The 19,988-nt window shown below is 43.3% G+C and overlaps 1 protein-coding gene across 2 annotated transcripts in view; it reads right to left on the bottom strand.

Annotated features, from left to right (window-relative positions):
- Nucleotides 1–6,521: 6,521 nt before the first annotated feature.
- Nucleotides 6,522–19,988, bottom strand: part of MGAT5 (alpha-1,6-mannosylglycoprotein 6-beta-N-acetylglucosaminyltransferase) — a 132,327-nt gene continuing 118,860 nt past the window's right edge. For both annotated transcript variants that reach the window (XM_040603513.1, XM_040603512.1), the window contains 3 exons: nucleotides 19,276–19,350; nucleotides 15,035–15,192; nucleotides 6,522–13,355 (listed from right to left, as the gene is read on the bottom strand). In XM_040603513.1, coding sequence (XP_040459447.1) covers nucleotides 13,157–13,355; nucleotides 15,035–15,192; nucleotides 19,276–19,350 — 432 coding nt within the window. In that variant the 3' untranslated portion in view covers nucleotides 6,522–13,156. The remainder of the gene's footprint in view (nucleotides 13,356–15,034; nucleotides 15,193–19,275; nucleotides 19,351–19,988) is intronic.

The raw sequence follows: 19,988 nt of genomic DNA on the forward strand, positions 1-19,988 counted from the left end.
TCCATTTTCTCTTTATTTTATATATTCCAGGTTGGTTTTCACAACACAGAACCAGTATTGTTGCTTCTGTTTATCGCAGGTGGATAAAAAAAATAGACAATCCACCCTAGAGTTATAAATAGGACCAGGGTAAGTAGCCAAGTAGCTAGAAATGGGGATTTCTAGCTCCATGAAGAGACTGCATAAACTGGAGTAGGTGTACAATTAAACTGTTCGGTGCTTGGTGTACAGTGGGGACACTGATTTTTTTCCCCTCCTCCCGCCCCCGGTGTGATGCTAAAACTGCATTTCCCATCATATATCACTTAGCGAGTTCTCAGCCAGATCCTTAAGGATCTCTAGTAAAAGCCAACTCCAAATGCTGTGTGTAGGAAGAGGCTGGGCAGAGACCACCCAGAGGTTTCACTGACCTGATGGTGCCCATACGAGGTGCGCAGCACTGCAGAGATGGCACTCGCTTCTGCCTGAAACAAAATTCTTTACGGCAAAGTCAGTTTTGTTCTGCTGCTGTAGTTTGTTTACACGTATTTTGGATCAGTTAAGTTTGGATAAGCATTTGTATGCAAACTTTATAATATTGTTGCTGTCGGTGCTGACGCTGCTTGTGCCTTGCTGTCACAGGATGGTAGAGATCATCATGTCACTCAGCAGTAAGATGAAAGTAAGTACAACGCTGGGTAAGACAAACGAGCTGCTTTGTAACTCATTCAGCAAGGACTGCAGAAAGACTGTAAAGTATAGGAGTCATCACTGTACTCACCACAGGTGGATTTTTAAATATCAAATAGCACCCCAAGACCCTTTCTTCCTATACGAGTTCCTAATTTGTTATGCTTTTGCTTAGTCCTGGTATTTTCCTGCTGTGCTTCCTTTTCTAACTGGTACCTCCATGAAATGAGCTGTGGAACAGGTATTTCCCCACTGATTAACTTGCTTTTGTCAAGCATCTTCAGCCTCAGAATCAAAGAACCGGGGCCTGAACACAGCTGCATTAGACATTTCACGGGTTTGTTAGTTTTATTCGTACCGTTTACCCTCTTCCACCTCTCTAGGGGCTTTGTTACTTTTCCAGTCCCAGGGCTAGTTGTGAGAACGACACTCAGGAACTACTCAAAGTGCTGCTCTGCAGGGCTGCACGCTCCAGCAGCCTGTCTGTAGCAGAGGCCCCCGCCAACTGCTTCTGAAGGGAGATGAGAAAGCCTTCTGCCTTGTGTTAAGATACGTAATTCCTGCTGTAACCTTTGTAACCAGAAGTCCTAGACCACTGAAAGTAAGCGGGACATTAAAACCAACACCCAGCTCAAACATTAAATAATTCTGTTAAAATGCTGAGTGTGAATAGGAGCACAGGACTACGCAACTGTGCTCGTGCATGAAGCAAAGCTAAACGGTAACTGACATTTCACACTTCGTTCTGGGACTCTGGAACACTCTTAGAGGATGTGTGCAAGTACAGACTCCAGCTGTGTAGCCTTTAAAAAGGAGATGTGGTTAAACAAATGAATCATACTTTTTCTTACCAGATTAACTTAAAGCAATTGCAGAAACTTTTCAGTTACCACAGGTACTTCAAAGAATTTCTGATATTAGCAGCTAAATACAAGACAATAACTGAAATAATTGTGACACTTAAAAGGAAAAACCAGGAAACGGTGATACTCAGAAATGAAAGCAAATACATGCTGATAAAGCCAGCTAGTGTCATGGAGACCTTGTACGGTACGTGACAATAGAAGAGAAAATAACTCCTCGTCTAATTTACTGAGACACTCCGCTCTAGCCAGCCACCCTCAAAGGTAACAGTTTCTGTGTTAGTTTTCTTTAGTAAATGTCTGTGCCAGTCGATTTTTCTAGCTATGAGATAATAAGTGTGCTTCCAGCTAAGGTAAGCGAAGGTGGACTTTTCAAAAGCTGAAATAGCTCAAAAGCACTTGGACTAATCACCTGAACCTTGGCACTGGCCCACATCATACTTTGCTCGGTGATCACAGCCACGGGAGCTTCTCAGCGCTGCCAGATCCTCTTTGTTGTGCCCAGGACACAAGGAAGGAGCTTCAGTGTTCACACAAGGAACAGCACTGGCTAGTACAGAGACTGCAGGCTGATACTCCGTGAAGTCTGGCCAGACTCTGAATTGCAAATTAATCCCTGAAAGTGACTACGAGTCTCAGCCGATGCTTTGAATTTGGCCACATTGTTCAGCAGAAAGGGAAGCTATCAAAAACCCTCACAGGAAGGATTACACCGGCTGTAGTCTTGAATCCCAAGCCCTGCCCTGCATGTGTGTTTCAATAAGGGAAAACAATAATGTTCCATTTAGAGCTAAAAGCCAGAGTTTTTGAACCCAGATTGTCATGAAAAAATCACCAGTCTAACATCCCTTGCTGATTTAGTCCCATTTCACTCTTAGCAATAGTTGGTAAGCCAGACAGTGGCAGAAAATTGGAGCCTCAGAAGAAGCTCCTTACTGAAAACGATGTTCCAGAAATGGTCCTGGAGCAAAGACCCCAGACAAGAAGCTTCTCAGATGTGGGCACATTCAGCTTTAGGTGTCCCTGCATCTGGGAACGTAACCACGATGTTGCTCACCACCAATAATACCATTTGCATTTTCTGCCATCTCAGCTGCCTGGGAAAAAGCATAGACACTTCTGGCATCTTTTTGGGGGCCAGCTCATGGAGATGCTAGGTCTACTAGACAAGTACTAACAGGTGGGGGTGGAAGGGACCTTCCATGGTCATCTAGGCCATCTGTTAAGCCTTAACAATACACAAAGCAGGAATGTCTGTTCCCAACCTGAAGATCCATTTTTCCTAGAAAGTCAAATTTATACTTGAGAAAAGTCTTTATTACTGATTTTCTTCTGCAGTCCGTGAGGAGGGAGCGTTAAGCAGACGGCCACGCTAGCAGCAAGCTGCCGCGGCGGCACCCGAGATAAGGAAACACTGAAGCTACTTAACCAGAGATTATCCCTGGGGTGCACACACTTCTGTGGATGCTTCAGCCGGAGTCTGCACGTAGGGAAGCATTTCGCTGTGCTGGCAGCAGCTGTGGTTTCTCCCCAGAGCTCCCAGGAGCCTGCTGCCCGCTGGGCACGCTGGGGCTGTGACAAAGCCCAGCAGCCGGCCCGCGCCTGTGTTTACTGAGGGCCGGTAACTACGCGGGAGTAGCCCACAAAAACACATTCCTGCGGCCTGGCATGTGGGTCCAGGTTACGCAACGGGAGAGCGTAATTAAATCAAATAGCAGACAACCCAGGGATGTTTCCCTCTCCTGTTTCTCCCCCGTTTTCCTTTCAGCCACAAGATCCGTATTTGAGGTGGCACTGAACAGTTCGTGGAAGTCAGGGGTCGGGCAGCCCCCAGCCCGCTGGGGAACCCCAGTGTGTGCAGGTCCGGCAGGAACCGACCCCACCAGAATGCAGGGAGGCTGGCGGTGCCTTTTGTCCAAAACATGCACGGAAGGGCTGCTCTTCTGAGTTAGTTTGGCAGGTACCTGCATCCCATTTTTTTCCACCAACCCTGGTATCCTGAGCTCTCCCTGAGGGACGCAGGCCTTGCAGGATTGTCACCTGTCACCTCACCACAGAGCAAGGAGCGGAGCAAAGGCAACACCTACCCGAAAACAGCCGAGTGCCAAGAAATACCAGTCTCCTTTCAACGGGGCAGCCCCCCCCAGCAGAATCCAGGCCTGCAGCACAGCCTTGAGCAACACCGATTCCTCCCTCCTACGGAGGCAGGGAGGAGATTAAAGCTAAAGGGGGGCTCCAGTGCCTGAGCAGCTTTCACTGCAACGATCCGTGGTGCCGCTGACTTTCAGCGCAAGCAACAGTTCCCTGCCGACGGGCCGAAGGCTCACACCTTGGTACGTTTTCTTTAGAGGTGGCCGTACTGTTTCAGCGGTTTTTGTGGTGGCTTCCCTTCTCCCAGCCGCGCACCAGGCAATGCCTGCAGCCGGCAGCGCTCCTCCAGGCCCTCCAGCAAGTCTCCCGCGAGGGGAGACCCCTGAGCCACGGCTCCACAAGGCAAAGCAGGACGAGACAGCGAGACAGAACAGCTGGAACCTGTTCGGTGCAAACAATATTCAGTTTTTTGGCAACAAAGACTGACTACCAGGATTTTGCTTAAATGCAATCTCCATAATCGGTAAAATAATAAAATGTTCACATCCCAACTGGCATAAACATAAACAGGGGGCACTGCAAGGCACTGAAGTGGGACGTTCCCTCCCTTGCCCCTGACGAGGCAGTGTCGGTGTGCACTGCGGCATTTGAGAGCCGCACAAAGTCCCAGCAAAATGTTTCCAGCTGTGTACTCTCTACTAGATGGAGTCTGAGTGAACCCAGGCTGAGTGCCTGAGAGCTGAAGTATTTCGTGTTTAAGCTTCCCCAATGATCTTTCCAGTACAGCTGCGTGGCGCGTGTACTTTTTATTCTAAACTCCAATTTCCATACATTTTTTTCCATTATGCGACTGCAACACAGCCCACAGCTGACTCAAGCTGCTCACCATTTTACAGATGTCTCTCTGTAATGTCAAAGCTGAACAATAATCAAGGGAATGAAACAAGAAGGAAAATGTTTCAAAAAATAACCAGAATAAGGGACTGAATGACCAGCATCCTCCACCAATTCATTCTGATGTCAGGAAACATTTGGGAACTGTGGTATGTTGAAGAAAACATACCAACATATTGAATGTTGAATAAAACAGAACCAACAAAACTTCACCCCTTTTAATCCGAGCTATGCCAAGGAAATACCCATAAAAAGGGGTGACTGGCGAAGGATAGTCACATACCTGACCTCACTGAAACTAACATAAGGTTCTTGCAGAAGCACCATCAGCAGCGCGCAGCAGGAAACCATCATGTGGAGCCACAATGCAGTGACCTCCCCCGTTCTGGCCAGCGAGTATGCCGGACAACCGGATAGCCAAACCCACGGCACCAACCCTCACCCAGCCCGCAGGCATTGCGCCCTCCCACTTCACTGTGACACTTACAGTTATGCTCTTACCAGTGTTGTGTGCCATTAACTGGGACAGGGAAAATAAAAAAGGTCCCGAGTTAATAGTTACTGGCTTCTGTGCTATTCTGACTTCACATTAGTCAGTTACATGTGGCCACATTAAAAAAAAAAGACAACAACCAACACACAACAAACATGGTGAAAGGTAGCGTTGTAGGAAATGTTGCAAGAACTTCACTTCTCTCCAGTGCAGTTTTAAAAAGTACACATTTTTTGAACCTGTAACAAAGAGCTGGCCTTCCTTTTGATTTCTTTTTCGGTTGGTAGGTTTGGATTTTTTACTATTCATTTTACTCCTGCGTACTGCTCCCATATTAACCGTTCTATCGCTCTTGGGACACCTCCATCGAAACCTCTTGACATCCCTAGCAGATGCTGCCAACAGAGGACCCTCCCCTCGGTCTCGGCTGGGCTAACACCAAGCGAGGCGTGTGCGCAGGAGCCTTGCAGCAGAGTAAGTCTTGTATATCCCATGTGCCACTGCAATGCCCCAGTCTTCCTCACGTGCTAGAAGTTTCTAGGAAAATAAGAATTCCCAACTACCCTCCTAAAAGGAAGCTTCATTTTATCCATTATCCAACTTGGGTTTGAAGCAAAACAAAGCAAAAAGGTAATTAATTACTTGCCTGTTGTCCTTACGGCCAAGATGCGGGTAGACGGGACTGTTGATGGGACTTACCTGTGAAGAGGGGGGCCAGCAACAGCAGTGCCCACTGCAGAATTGCAAGGGTAAGCCACACAAACGCAAAGTGGGATAAACGGCAGCTCACAGACTTCCCATTTAAGCACAAAACAATCATAAATCCAAATCACACAAGAAAAAGATTTATTGAAAAATAAAGTTCTCCCTAGTTTTTTTTCTACAACAGTGAAAACAAAGCATTTTTCTATGCCATTAAAGTACAGACATTTACTTTTCTAATAATAAAATAAAAAAAATAAAATAAAAAATCCCATCCTATTGAACCCCAGGAACTTAACAGTATCTGAACCAGTGTTCTGTTCTTTCTCAATCAAACTGCTTGAACGTAATATAGTGGAACACAACAATTTACATAAAACAAAGGATCAACCTTATAGGAGAGAATTCAAACCAAACACTCATCGTACCAGCCTGACCCTGAAGTTTTCATGTCTCATGTACGTATAAAAACTCTCACCGACTCCAAATTACTATCTGCAAAAAGCAGCAATCTTTTAGTTTTATAGATTTCAGTAGAGTTTTTTTTCCATTTACAGTGCTACAGGGATTATTCAGACTTTGACCCCCATGGAGAGAGACGACTCCAGGGAATGAATCAGACCAGAAGCCGAAGAGCTGCCCCCAGCTGCCCTCTGGAGGACCTGCCTGCAGCAGGCAGCCTAGCAAGCCCAGGGGCATCAACTTCTCCAAGCTCAAATTAGCTTTGCAGTTATTCCCTTACATTTTTCTTTTAGCTCTTGAATCTTCAGGGTAACTTTTCTCATAAAATTGACTCTTTTTTTTTTTTGCCTTTGGTAAAACCTGCCATTTCCTCCTCCTCTGCTGTATTCCTTTGCAAAAAAACCCAAATAAACCCATGACTTCCTAAAAATATTGTTCACTGTCACTGTACTGCATCAGACCTGTTAATGAGCATAACAAATTAGTTCTGGGTATAACCTTATTAAAATTAACTGCCTTCAGACAGCAATTTCACTTGATTTATCGGGTACCTATTTGATATTTCAAACTAATTTGCAGCTGCTGGAACCCAAGCCAGGACATGTTGCATGCACTTTGCCAAGTGCCTGGATGGCTCCAGTAAATGCCACAGCATTATTTACATGCTCCTTAAAGCCAAGGGGTTTGCTGGCTCTGGCAGGACCCAGCCTTTGCTGCGGGGCCGGCTGTGAGCGGAGCAGCACTGAGCTAGGGCTAGTAATTTGCACAGTGCGGTACAGACCCATTTTCCTGCACAGAGAAGCGGCCGTGCCTTGCCAGTGCTGTGAAGGGTGAGGACAGCGGGGTCCGCAAGGCTTCGGTTCTGGGAGCCCTTGCCCAAGGTGACAAACTGTTCCCACACACAGCCCGCCTAAGGTAAATGGCACCTGCATCCCATCTTCCCGGCAGAGAGGAAGGTGTTAGTCACCAGATTGATTACAACTGAAGGTTTTTAAAAGCATTTTCTGTCTGTGGAAGGTGGAGTTATTACTCATCAAAACCTTTTAGGACCCGATTTGATTTACCCATTTAATAACCAGGTGGCTTAGCGCTGTTGAGGGAGCCCTGCTGAACTGAAACACACTCCTGTATGTTCCTAACCGTACGGATATGTGAAGGATTACACCTATAAAAGCGAGTCCCATAGGCAACAGTTGCACTTTGTTGGTTTTCCCTGGAACGTGAAAGAACATGAAGGATACCTCACACCTGAGGCATTCTGGGGTTCAGCCTCTGCTATTTTCAACACGTTCCTACAGTAAACATTTTACACTTGATACACGGAGTTTGCTGTTTACACATTCCATTCAAATAGAATATTCAGAAATTACAAAGTAGTTTAAAAAAAACACCTATAGAGCTGCTTAAAAATATGAAGACAAGATTGAAGTCACTGCCCGTAAACCAACATGTTTTGATGTTACATTTACAGCAGTATTATTAAAGCATACCTCAATGGAACCGTATCTGTCCCTGGCCTTTTCAGCCTGACCAAAAGCATACATCTGTCAGTGCATTATTCTCCTCCACTTTACAGTGGTCCCTAAAATGATGGGACCAAAGGAGAACTACAAATGGAAAGAGATGGCAAGTCCAAAGTTGAAGGCATAGCAGCTGTAGGGCAAACATCACAAAGAAATAGCCATGCCAAAATGTTAGCACCCCTAGAAAACAACAACTGTGAAATTGTAAACGGATAACTACTAGTCTCTTTAAAAATAAACAAAACAACGAACACCCTGCCCCTCCAACTCTAAACTGTAGGCTGTAGCTATTTAACCAAGTTTCCAACTCATACTGTTATAATAAGTAACATCAACTTAGCGATGATATATGCTGTAATAGCAAGCAAAACGGGCTCCCGATATATGTACAATAAAACCTGCAAGTGTTTGGTCTTTATCTTGTAAGATACAGTGCTTTATACTTATTAAAAAGGGAGAGCTGCTTTTTTAATTTGAAGAAAAAATGATGGAGGAGTTTTGCTATCACTGAAGCCAGTGGGAGTCATGAAGTTAATCAGACTTGGATGAGATTGTATCTAGCCTCGTTCATCCCATTTAATTCATTTTACTAGCAAAATCTGCTCCTGAAATGCACTACAAGCAAAATACGTACCTGAGAAAGCAATTTAGATTGTTTATGTGAAAAGTGCTGCAAACTCATCAATCAACTTTGTAATTTAGATGGGCCACTCATTTTTGAGAGGGGAGGACATGTCTTTCATATCAAGGGTAAGCCAAGGCCGTTGACTAGGACTTTAAAGGATAGTAGCACATCATGATGAAGTGAGGAGAGGAGGCACGGGCTGACGCCCTGATTTGTGGCTGGTACCAGCAGAACCTTTCAGCAAGCCTGAACGCTTGTCGGTAAGTGAGCTGCAAAAGCTGGCACGAGTAGCTGGGAGCAGTGCTGAGCGGGGCAGACACAGAGTCCTGGCTCTGTCCACCACCCTGTTCCGCCATCTCCAGCTGACACGGGATCAGCAGCCCTTTTGCAAAGTACTCCTCTTGCAGAAAAGCAGTAGCATTAAAAAGAAAAACATCTGCCATAAGCTGAATACCCAGAGTTCCCTCCACAGCGAGAGCTGTGAACTCGGGTATTGTGTTCTCCCGGTAGCACCAGGAACCGCCCCGAGCACTTCAATGCACAGATGTCTTTATTCAAAACCCCAACACCTCACAAGCTTTAATGTGGCTCTTCAGTGCTCCTGCTGATCGCATCAGACACAGCTGTTTCTAGAGGTTTTCTGTTAGCATTGACTCCTTGGGGAATGCCATGGCTTTAGATTGCTCTCTGGTCATTAAACAGACATCACACCCCTGCAGGAGCTCTCCCGTCACATTACAGACAGTCAGTAAAGGGTATTCTGCTTGCAGAAGCAATGTTTTGCAAGAATTATTATAGTATCTCTTCGCTTATGAATCCTTACCTTCTAGTTTTAGAACAGATTTCTCCACCACTTAAAAACATTCAAAATTCATACCGCTAAGCTGGAGAGTCATCAAGCACCGTTTTTACCTGTAATTAGTGTTCCATTATACTTGTTCAGACAGTGTCCATATTCCAAACACTTATCCAAATCCCAAAGAAAGTAAAAAGAAAGGCACATAAACATTAAATATTTGTAGGAGAAACATAATCTGATATAAACAAGCAAACACACAGCTGCAACTATAACTTTACAAAAAGAAACATAGAAACTAAGCAAAAAATGCAAAAAGCAACTCTGTTTATACATGTGCAAATCAACTTGCATATATGAAATAAATGAGGTTTTTATTGGCATTTTTAAACAGTGTGTATTTACCAACTTTACCTTTCAAAGGAAAGCCTTTTAATGTTAATTTTAATAAATATGTAAATGCTTCTCTCAAGTTCTCTAATCTCATCGGAACAAGATTTTTGAAAAAAACCGAACAGGTCACATACAAAAATACAAAATTTTAAAACAAAGAATGTCTTGATATGAGAGATATGTTTAAACGCTTGTAAAATGGTTTCATATTTGACTTTTGACATTTTTTCCCATCAATCGCTGATCAAGATGATATTCAAATGCAAGTCATGCAAAAACCTGATTTCTGAGTAAAGGAAGCTGCAAGCTTTACTGTCAAGACTGAAAAACAGTAGCACAGTCCCATCTCTAATATCCTTGTTTAAGTGCAAGAGTTGGACTACACCTTTATTCTTTAATTAGGAAGGGAAATAGTCATGGAACTTGGACAGAAGGCTGCCCTCTATCCTGAAATGTGGATATATATTATACATTTTAGTAAATCATTCAAATTTTTCAATAGTCCCACATGGATTTGCCTGAGTGCTGATCTGTGGAAGGATTCACCTATTTCTCAATGCACGCACAAACGCTGCTGTGTGATGGGGGAGTGCTGTGCCGGGTTTAGTGAGCCATGTTTACATGTAAAGTTTATGCACTTACGGTTCTCATATGATAGTCTCCTTTTACACAAATTTAGACCAAAGCTGTACTTCCTACAGGTAATATTTCCTCTGAAAAGAGAGTTTGAAATGAATAACAGAGGCCTAACAAGTCATAGGGCTTGATTCTTTTTTCTTTGAGATTAATGAGTCTTCTCTATAGGTTTCAGTAGAAATAGGATCACACCCAACTCGTTCTGAAGCCCATTTAGACATTCTGTCCCTGGCTGAAATGCAAGCGGCACTGGTGCTGGCGCTTTCATTTTTGCCGGTGTGCAGTAATTCAGTTCAGTAGACTAGAAAGAAACAGTGCTAGAGCATGAAAAAACCAGAGCTCGGAATAGACTCTCCCTGCTATGGTAAAGGCAAACGTAGCATTGAGCAAAACACTAGACCAGAAAAATCTTATAATAACAAGTACCAAACCCCTCCCATCTCTAAAGGTCTAGAGGCAAAATAAAATGCAATATGTCATGTGGACCATACAGTGGCGGGGGGGGGGGGGGGGGGGGGAAACAAGCAAATAAGTATTTACAGCAAAGAATTACACTACAGCAAAAACTACGTGGTTTGCATTCTTTTAGTGCACACATACAAGTCTTTTGTTTCTGACATAATTCTGTGATGTCTCATTCCAAACTAAATTCCTGCCTGAAGAACCTCAGGCTGAACTGGTAAAGACAAGTTCTGCTGTTGCCTTTACTTTCAGCACCAGGTAGAAGTTGACACTTTGATATGCAGGATTTTCCAGTTGCACAAATATGCACAGCTACACGGGGAATATTTTATATAAATACAAAATGAATTGTTGCGCCTGCTCAGACCCATCTCCAATCCTCCTCCCCCAGCTTTTCCAGGGTATTAAAACTATTGCAAACTACAGTTGTGCTGACTGAAGCAAATGCTGAGCTATGGTAACGGTACGGATTTTCATACTAGTTCGTGTTTGTTTTCTTTTCATACAAAAACTTTGCCTCCCGTTATAGAACCCAGCTGTTCTGTTTCTGGAAAATTACTCTGAAATACAGCAGATTTTGTCATCATCACAACCCAGTTCCTGGTGACCCTGCTGTTCAACAGCCCACACGTATTCTTTTTGGATCCTCAACAAGCCCTCAGGATTAAGCTGCTGTGTAGTCCACAGCAATGTTATGGAGTGTTACAGGATAATGCTGTCAGGAGTGCTGAGGCAGGAAATGAAAAACTTGAAAAAGCTAATTCACTGCTTTGAAATTGAAACGTTAAATGTATACTGTTCTGTGCTCTTGTCTTGAGACTTTATCCACGATGAAATAGCATTTCTCTTGCTTGGTCTTTGGTAGGTCAAGAGAGACATCAATATCCACACACAGGGAATGAACGCCAGTTACAAGAAAAAGCTGAACCCACCAGATATTATCCAAAAAAGGAAAAGTTAAAATATCTCTGCTTTTCACTATCACCTGGTAATGTTTGTTAATCTTTATGAAAAAACCCTTAACGTTAATTTGAGGTTTTCATCCAGTACAGTCAGAGCACGTCCAAATTGTAAACCTGCAGACTATGACTACTTTGAAAATACACTGCAGATTTGTTTCTCGCTAATCTTAGCATATCATTTCCTGACTGCAAATGGTGCTGTCAAGCATGCCACCTTCTGCTGAAAAAAACAAAAATTACATCTATAAAAAGAAGGTGGTTTAGAAGATTTGCTGTTTTAAAAAAACATGAAGTTTGATTTGAATTCCAAATTTTTGAATTGTTTTATTCTGAATTTGTAACTGGTGTGCCTGCTAATAATAATAAAAAAAAATAAAAGAAAAAAAGAAACAAACACCTCCCCCCCAACCAGAAAAACAATCAAAGAACCCACCAGACTGATCAATTCTTTTCTTAGCAGTTGTTTGTCTCCTCTTACTTGTTCTTTAGAAAAAAAATCTCTTTAAAAACCTAGCTAGTTATGAAGACATTTTACATTTCTACCATACAATAATTATAGTTAGCTTAGTTTAACCTCTCTATGTCATTCAGCAACACTTTAACTACTGGAAGCCGTAGCAAACCGAGGCTCTAACGATAATATTGCTCCAATGATGCCGAATACTTTTTGCTTCACACAGTATTTCTAGTAGACAGACTACAACAGAAGCATGGGCAAATTCCAAGGATTACTCTCTAAATGGGACCAGTAAATTGTGACAAGTCCATTCCAAAAAATGGTTGTATGTTTTTGTAGCTTTTCCACATTGAAGTATACCACAACCCTAGTCAGTTGTCGAGTCGCCAAGATGTGCCACACGCTGGCAACTGCCTGTTTGCTCAGTCGTGATACTCTCTGTTTAGGCTGCTCTGATGCAGCAGCTGTGATGCAGACAATACCTTGTTGTATACAAAGATTTAAAACGCAAAAAAAGAAACAAGAAACAAGAACTGGGCCCAGATAACCCAATAACAGGGTACAGAGCTATCTTGTGATTCGGAGTTCTTGTGAAGTGAACCACTTCATAGCCATTGAAGCTAAAGCAGTACCCGAAACAGTGCACCTAGAATAAAAAGTTCGTCTTCCCTCCCCTGCTCCCCCCTCCCTGAAGCACACTTTTTTTTTTCAATTTTCTACTGGAATGAAGCTGAAATCCTTTAGCTAACCATGATGGGGGATGTCCTAACTCATTAAAAAAATAGAAAACACTTCACCCAAACAACGAAAAAAGAAGTTTGATGGGTCTGGGAATTTTCTACAAACTATTCTGTGCAGTCATCTTCAAATCACTGTAGAACATGAAGCTCATTTCTCTTCACAAACAGATGAAGGAATCTGAAGAGTTACACTGCAAATGTTCTTACAGGAAAAAAAAGATCAGTTAGCTGTTTGTTATGAATGCCTCTTCTCTTGGTAGATAATTCTGCCCAGCAATGATAGCTCTGCCTGCAGCGAAAAACCTGGACAAAAGTGCAGGAAGTAATAAGTAGCTCCTTTCAAAACTACTTACATTTTGTCTTCAACTCTAAAGAAGCTCTGCTGCTGCTATAGGCAGTCTTTACAAAGCGCAACCTGCCCCTTAATATAGTCTCTGCAGGGGCAGACTCTTCTGTGGGTTGGGTGGGATCCGGCACAGCTGAACAGTAAGAGGTCACCTTGGAAAACACAGTGCTTTCTTCTTCCGTCGAAAGAGGGGACCAGAATATCATTTGCAGACTCCATGGTGAGACATTCAACATTATGCCTAAAAAGCAAAGCAAAGCACATGATGGAAGTCACACCGGAGTTTACAGGAGTCTGGTAGTTTTCATCCTTCCTCACTAACACTAAAATAAAATACTATATGCATCCTAAGTCAAGCACATTTACAACTGCGGATTTCCAGAACATGACCGATTTCTTTTCGCCTGCACAGATTCTCTCTGCAGAGGGCAGTACAGCCTTTCCAGTTTTACTCTGCTTCCTAAAGGTTAAAGAAATAAGTAAAAAAGGAAAAAAAAACATGCTTTTGACTGCTCCCCAAAAGCATACTATTTAAATCCATCATGGATTTCTAGTAAGACAAAACCACAGAATCTGAACTCGGGAGATCTCACTGAATGCAGCGGGGATCTCGCCCAGAGAAGCCACACGGTGCCCGGTGGCTCCCGGTGTGGTCAGCCAGACGGCCAGGGTGAGGGGTGCTGCTTCCCACAGCAGAGCAGGACCCACCGCTCCACGAACCAGCTAGCACTAGCTGGCCGAAGGAAGAAAAAGTCTAGATGCTGCTTTCTGACCACAGAGCTTAAGCATGAGAGGTAGCAATTCCAGCGGAGGCTTGTTTTTCACTTATTCTGGAAACACTGGTAGCTTTCAGCGTTGAACAGATTTTTTTCCACAGAATTACAATTTTGTCTAGACAGCTAGAAAAGAAGCCTGACAAAGTTTTTATATGAGCTGCTTCTGAACTCTGTTGGAAACGACAACTTTTCAAACAAAACACAAAAATAAAAACCTTCTTAGCAAAACATGGAGGCAGAAAAACTAGAAAGCGGCTGTTTGTTGAAGCCCAGTTTTCATTCCGAAAGCAACACAGACACATTCTGAAAGAGGCAGCACCTGAAAGCAACATTAATTTCCTTAATGGATAGGCGGTAAGTTTTATAAATGGGTACTACTACCTCTAGTGTACAAGGGTTAACAATTCTTTACCTAGGACAATACTGACAAAAGATTTGTAGAAACAGTAATTGCTAATTTCCAGTGAATACAGATGTTTCAATATGGATGCTAATTGTGACCAAAGAGGGACCTCAATAAGTAAAAGCAGCACTTTGTAAGTGCTATATTTAAAATCGTGTGGACAACTGATACCACATTGATCACACAACGTGTACTGAGTTCTATTTACTGCAACAAAATGCATTTTGTTTCTGACCCAGCACGGTTAGGATTAGAGCCGAGAGCCACGCAAGTTCTCTAACTCTCAGAGAAGTACGGCAAAAGCCATGGCAAAAGCTATGGAACAGCACACCTGCTCAGCCAGGGCTGCAAAGGGTCCACCCCAACACAACTGTAGCCCTGGCACCTGCGATTCCAGCAGCACAAGTAGCTTTGCTCAGTGCAAGGAACCCACAGCAAAGGGTGCACACAATAGGGGATGGAGGGCGGAAGGAAGAGATGTACATTTTTGGCCTCGGTGCTGTACTTCTCACTGCAAAACACGTGCTACGTGGAACGGTGCTCTCAGCACAGCAGTAACTTCTCCAATCCACTGCTACAAAGAACTGACAGCTAACCTCACAGCTTGCTGCAGCCACACGGACAGTGCTTTTCTCTCCACCTTGCCTTCTCACAGAATTCGTACACTAAACTTCATGCGTGGCAAAAAAACAGTGCAATGAAAAGTGACCAAATAATATGTTTGTGCTTTAAAGTACTTACCTAAGCAGAGCTTTGTCCTTGTTAAGATGCTGGAAGAAGGAAGGCTCACAGATGAGCTGGCTTTCCTGACAAACTTGTTTACAGGATTTTCCAGGTTCAGCAATTTTGACTTGAAGGGCACTTAATGGGGGCCACATCACCTGCCCGTGACAGAAATCCTGCAGCGACAGATTGTATTTTAATATGATACATCCAGTCCCTTGACACCAATTTTCCTCGTTAGTAAAATAAGTGGTTATTATCACCCAAACACTCATTTTTCAGCTCATTTCAATTGTATTAAAATCAATAATTTAAGCACATTTTAAAACATTTCTTTTTTTTTAGCATGAGGGAATCATCATGTTTCAATTGCCAATTGAAACGTGGTAGTTTCATTCATCCTAAAGAAGCTCCTTCCCAACCTTTACCTTTTTTATTTATTGTAAGCAACTCTAGCTAGACTCTACTTCTGCACAGCCAGCCCATCCTGGCTTTCTCAGTGATCCCTCTTTCACTAACTCAGTGCTAGCAGAACTATTTTTGTAACAGCACAAATATCAGGAGGAAGTTCTGGTAGGAGATGAATTCCAGAGGCCAGTTAGCCTGTAGGTGAGAAATGTCTCTGGTGGCCCATGCAGAACCACGTGGAGAAGATCAGGGGACTTGCAGTGCAATGGAGTGAGCTAAACTCATAAAAGACTGAAGATTTCTATAAAGCAACCGGGATTCAAAGAGTTTATTTGCTGCTCTTGGTTGAACTGCTAGTAAAAGTGCTCTCCCAACACTGCAAAAAAATTGTCTATAAATAATGCAAGCAGTCAGTGTCACCACAGCAGGAAAAGGGAAGGCAGAAACGACATCTATCTAAATACACCTGCTAATGAAAATATTCAAAGACAAGTTCTTATGGTCTTGACATTTAAAATGAGAAAAAGCCAAGAGAAAATGTTTATCACCGGTTTTGTATAACATCCCATGACACTCAGCCATTATTTTAACATTTGGCAATTCTCATCAAAAGGCGATCAAAAAATCTGGGCACAGTCTGTCCATGGTTTGCTTTTTCTGACAAAACTAATACTTGTATGAACAGGTCCCGCACTGTGACCCAAAGCTTAGAAGGGCTGTACTACTAGAAGTTTTAATGAAGCTAAGACCCCAGATCATTCACCAGTTCTCAGTATCAGTTTGTTGGTTTTCTTCTCTGTTTAGATTTCCTCTGCTAAAAGAGGAAGTTTTCCTAATCCCAGGTCCAACCATAAATTTAGTATTATACAACCATGAATCACAGAACATCTTCAGTTGGAATGGACCCACAAAGACCACAGAGTCCAACTCCTGACTCCACACAGGGCAACCTAAAAGCTAAACCACATATCTAAGAGCATTGTCCAAACACTTCTTCAACATTGACAGGCTTGGGGCCATGACCACTTCCCTGGGGAGCTTGTTGCACTGCTTGACCACCCTCTCGATGAAGAGCTTTTTCCCAGTGCCTGTTCTGAACTCTCCCTGATGCAGCTCTGAGCCATTCCCTTGTGACATATTTGAAAAAACTGAGTAATTTTAGAGCATATTTACGGCAGAATAGTTTTAACCGCACCTAAAAAAACAGGTTGACAATAGACGGTTGGAGGTACTTTTTAATGAAGTTGTTTCAAAAAGGTCATTTTGCTATTTGGACTTAAGTGCCCTGCTTATTCTGTCCATTTATAAATCTATTTAAAATACTAGATGCCAGAGAAAATCTCTATAGATTCAAAATCCAATCCAATCCAGTAATCTATACTATATAATACTGTAATAATATCCAATATTAAACTGTGATATCGCATTGGATTCACAGCTGCTGCAGGCAGAAGTCAAAGGTGTTCAAAGACAGCAGATCACTTGTGAGGCTTCGCCTTTTGCTGCGGGCTTCGGCTTTTAACATCTCTTAGTTGAAAATTCTTCCCAGAAACTGGGCACCCACAGCTTGGTGGGCAGCCTTCCTCAGCTTATGCCACCCTGAAGCATGTCTCAGCGTACATCACCTTCACAGCTACCAACACACAGGGCTGTGTTTCAGTTTGCTGTGTCTGGCTAGTTTTCCCATCAACCATCAAAAGCAACTGAAATTTGGGAGCTTCAACGCAGTCTGTCTTGCCCTACAACCCTACATGCAGAAGAGTAAAATAAAGTAAGAAAAAAAGGATGTTATGTAAACCAGAAGGTTAAGCTTCACCAGAGACTGTATTTATGTTAGGTTTTACCTCTAACCATAATTACAAGGTGAGACAGGCTCAGTCCTGCCATCAAAGAGGTGTCCTCCTCCCTCTGGCTTGTCTTGCTCTTGGATGAATGTCCTCACTCCACTCGCTCCGCCAGGCTCTGGTGCTCAGCTGACCCTCTGCTGAGCCAAGTCAGTGCGCTACCCTAGCAGAGCCCTGCCAAAACGTTTCCTGCCAGGTTACCCAATACTCTGCTTGACCACATCTTTCCAAGTCAGCACGCCTGTTCCGTCAGCCCAGCCCGCCTCATCCAACAGCTCCCAAGTGCGCAGCAGGGAATCCTGCAGCTGCTTCGGCTGCAGTTGCCTGGCTGCTCCTTCGATGGCAGTGCCAATTCAAGCAGCCCCATCCTTGGGTTGCCACCCTACGCTGGCTGCTTGGCAGAGCTGACAACTGTTTGTGCAGCCACAAAGCAAACAGGATCAAGGGGTGGATTCAGCAGATGGCACAGATGCACCTGACAGCCAGGCTGGGCTGCTGGCAGGAAGGAGTGAAAGCTGTTCTAATCCAGCTGAAGGTGGCTCTGCTAAACGCGGAACCACAGCTCACGGGAATTTGTGAATAGTTCTTACTTCAGACCTTAAAGATCTTCAGCCCAGCTGCCGGATCTGAAGATTCAGGGAATTCACAAAACCTTTCTCGTGAACACTGTTCTCCCTCCTGATCCTGAGCCAAGACCCCAAAAGGGAGACTCCGGACAACTTCAAATCCTACAGATTCACCATCTTACAAGGTGACTTGCGGGCAAGTGTATCTGGCCCCATCCTCTTTACCTTCAAACACCCCCTGAAGGCCACAGTCCCGTAGTTAATGCACCCCACAACCTCTGACCCAGACCAACTCCAGGCACCTTCGTTCCTGTTCCAGGCTTGTGCTGCTTTCTCTGTTCTGCCTGCCTCCCACCACATACTCTTCAACATAAAGTCTCAGCCTTTACTTTTCCTTCATCTGACGTGTTAATCAGCCACAGTGCTAATAATGATGCCTGAGCATCCTGGGGGCTGTGAAACAATAACAGTTTTTGACAATTAGTCAAAGCAATGAACAAAATTACAATGCTCTATTTATTTCCGAGAAGCAGGCAGTACAGGCCAGGGCTCAGCCCTTGGGGGTGGTCCAGGGGGGAGAGACAGGTTTGCCCCATGAACGCTACCTCTGGATTGTGTCTTTCTCCCTTACACTGAACTTGATTTCATCCTGTATTGACAAAACCCCTCCATTAGAGCTAACTCGGGTAAGAAGAATCAGAAGGAGCAGAGGTGCTCTGACAGGCTATGCCTTCAATGCAGCAACAAAAAGCTTAAAGCATTTTTTGGCAGGAAACTGGAAATAGCTCTGTTATCTACGCTTCTGACCTGAAGCTGTGTCTTTCTTTATTACTATCTTTAATACCCCCCCAACTTTTAAGAAATGCAGGTACAGGAACAGAATCAGTGCTTCTGAAAGAAATCCTGGCAATAATCTGAGATACAGGTGATTCCTATCTCGCTTCTGCAGCAGCCAGAACAAAAGGCAGAGCTTGCTGCTGCAACAGATCTGGCCTTGGCCAGAAGGCCCAGCAAACACAGTTTCTAGAAATCAGGATCCCATGTAAATCGCTGCAGTTTATTACTCCAACTCAGTATCTTCTGCTGCTCTCAGCTGGCAATAATGCACGGGAACCGAAAGTCCTTTAAGTAACCATTTCCCAAACCATTTAAAGCTTTATTGATTGAAACTAAATACTTGAAACATCCACCCAGAGGCTTTAGCCTAAGTGCAAATCTACCACAAAAGTATCTCTACATTTATGTGATACTTCATGATCCAAAGATTTTTTTGTGTGTGGACAGTTAAAGAACTCACATATACACTGAAAAATTACTTTGCACCAAGGGCTGCCCAGCTGTTATTTCTACTTGAACAGCAACAACACTGAGAAGCTTCAAAATGGAGAGGGTTCTCCCTTCCCAACATAAAACAGGAGTCATCCACAACAGAAGTTCATACCTGTCTTTCAATAAATGCATTCATCCTCTGAAGCATTCCCTCACAGGTAAATTCATAGGGCAAATAAGGGTCAATCTGTGGAAACAATGTGTGTTAAGGTTAGAGGTTATTTTGTTTAAATTAACTTTGTAAGGTGCTGCATGGTAGCTGCTTGGATTGCAAATACTACATTATAGCTTAAGTAGCAACAATAAACAAACTCATTAGCAAATCACAATTTCACAAAACTATCAGCAGTTTACGCTGATTTTTTTCTCCCTTGCAAAGGCAATAAAAATTGCTTAGTGATTATCTTTAAGGAAACTCAGGGTATACTGCAAAGCTATAGATATAAAGCTAGCCTGAGACCCTACGGGATTCCAGAGCTCCGGCTTTAACTAAGTTTCAGTTCTGGAGTTGAAGTGAAAAAGAAAACATTATGACAAAAAACGAATGCAGTATCTTTGAAAATCACTTCAAACTTTTTATTTTCCGCTTGAAGTGCTCTCATTACAATTCCACACCGTAAGTGCACAACCACTTCAGTGGCGGTTACATCAAGGCTAGAAAATCAGTCAAAGGAGTGGAGCATGTATTTGGACAGCCTGCAATGCTCTAAGGATCAACAAGGCAACTTCCACACTGAATGCACAGGAACAGACTGCTGTATAATTTACATAGGAAATTCACATTTCTATACAAATTCACTCATGTTCGTTTTTTTCAGGTAAAAA

Source organism: Falco naumanni, chromosome 8 (genome assembly GCF_017639655.2).
Source record: "Falco naumanni isolate bFalNau1 chromosome 8, bFalNau1.pat, whole genome shotgun sequence".
NCBI classification, from domain to species: Eukaryota; Metazoa; Chordata; class Aves; order Falconiformes; family Falconidae; genus Falco; species Falco naumanni.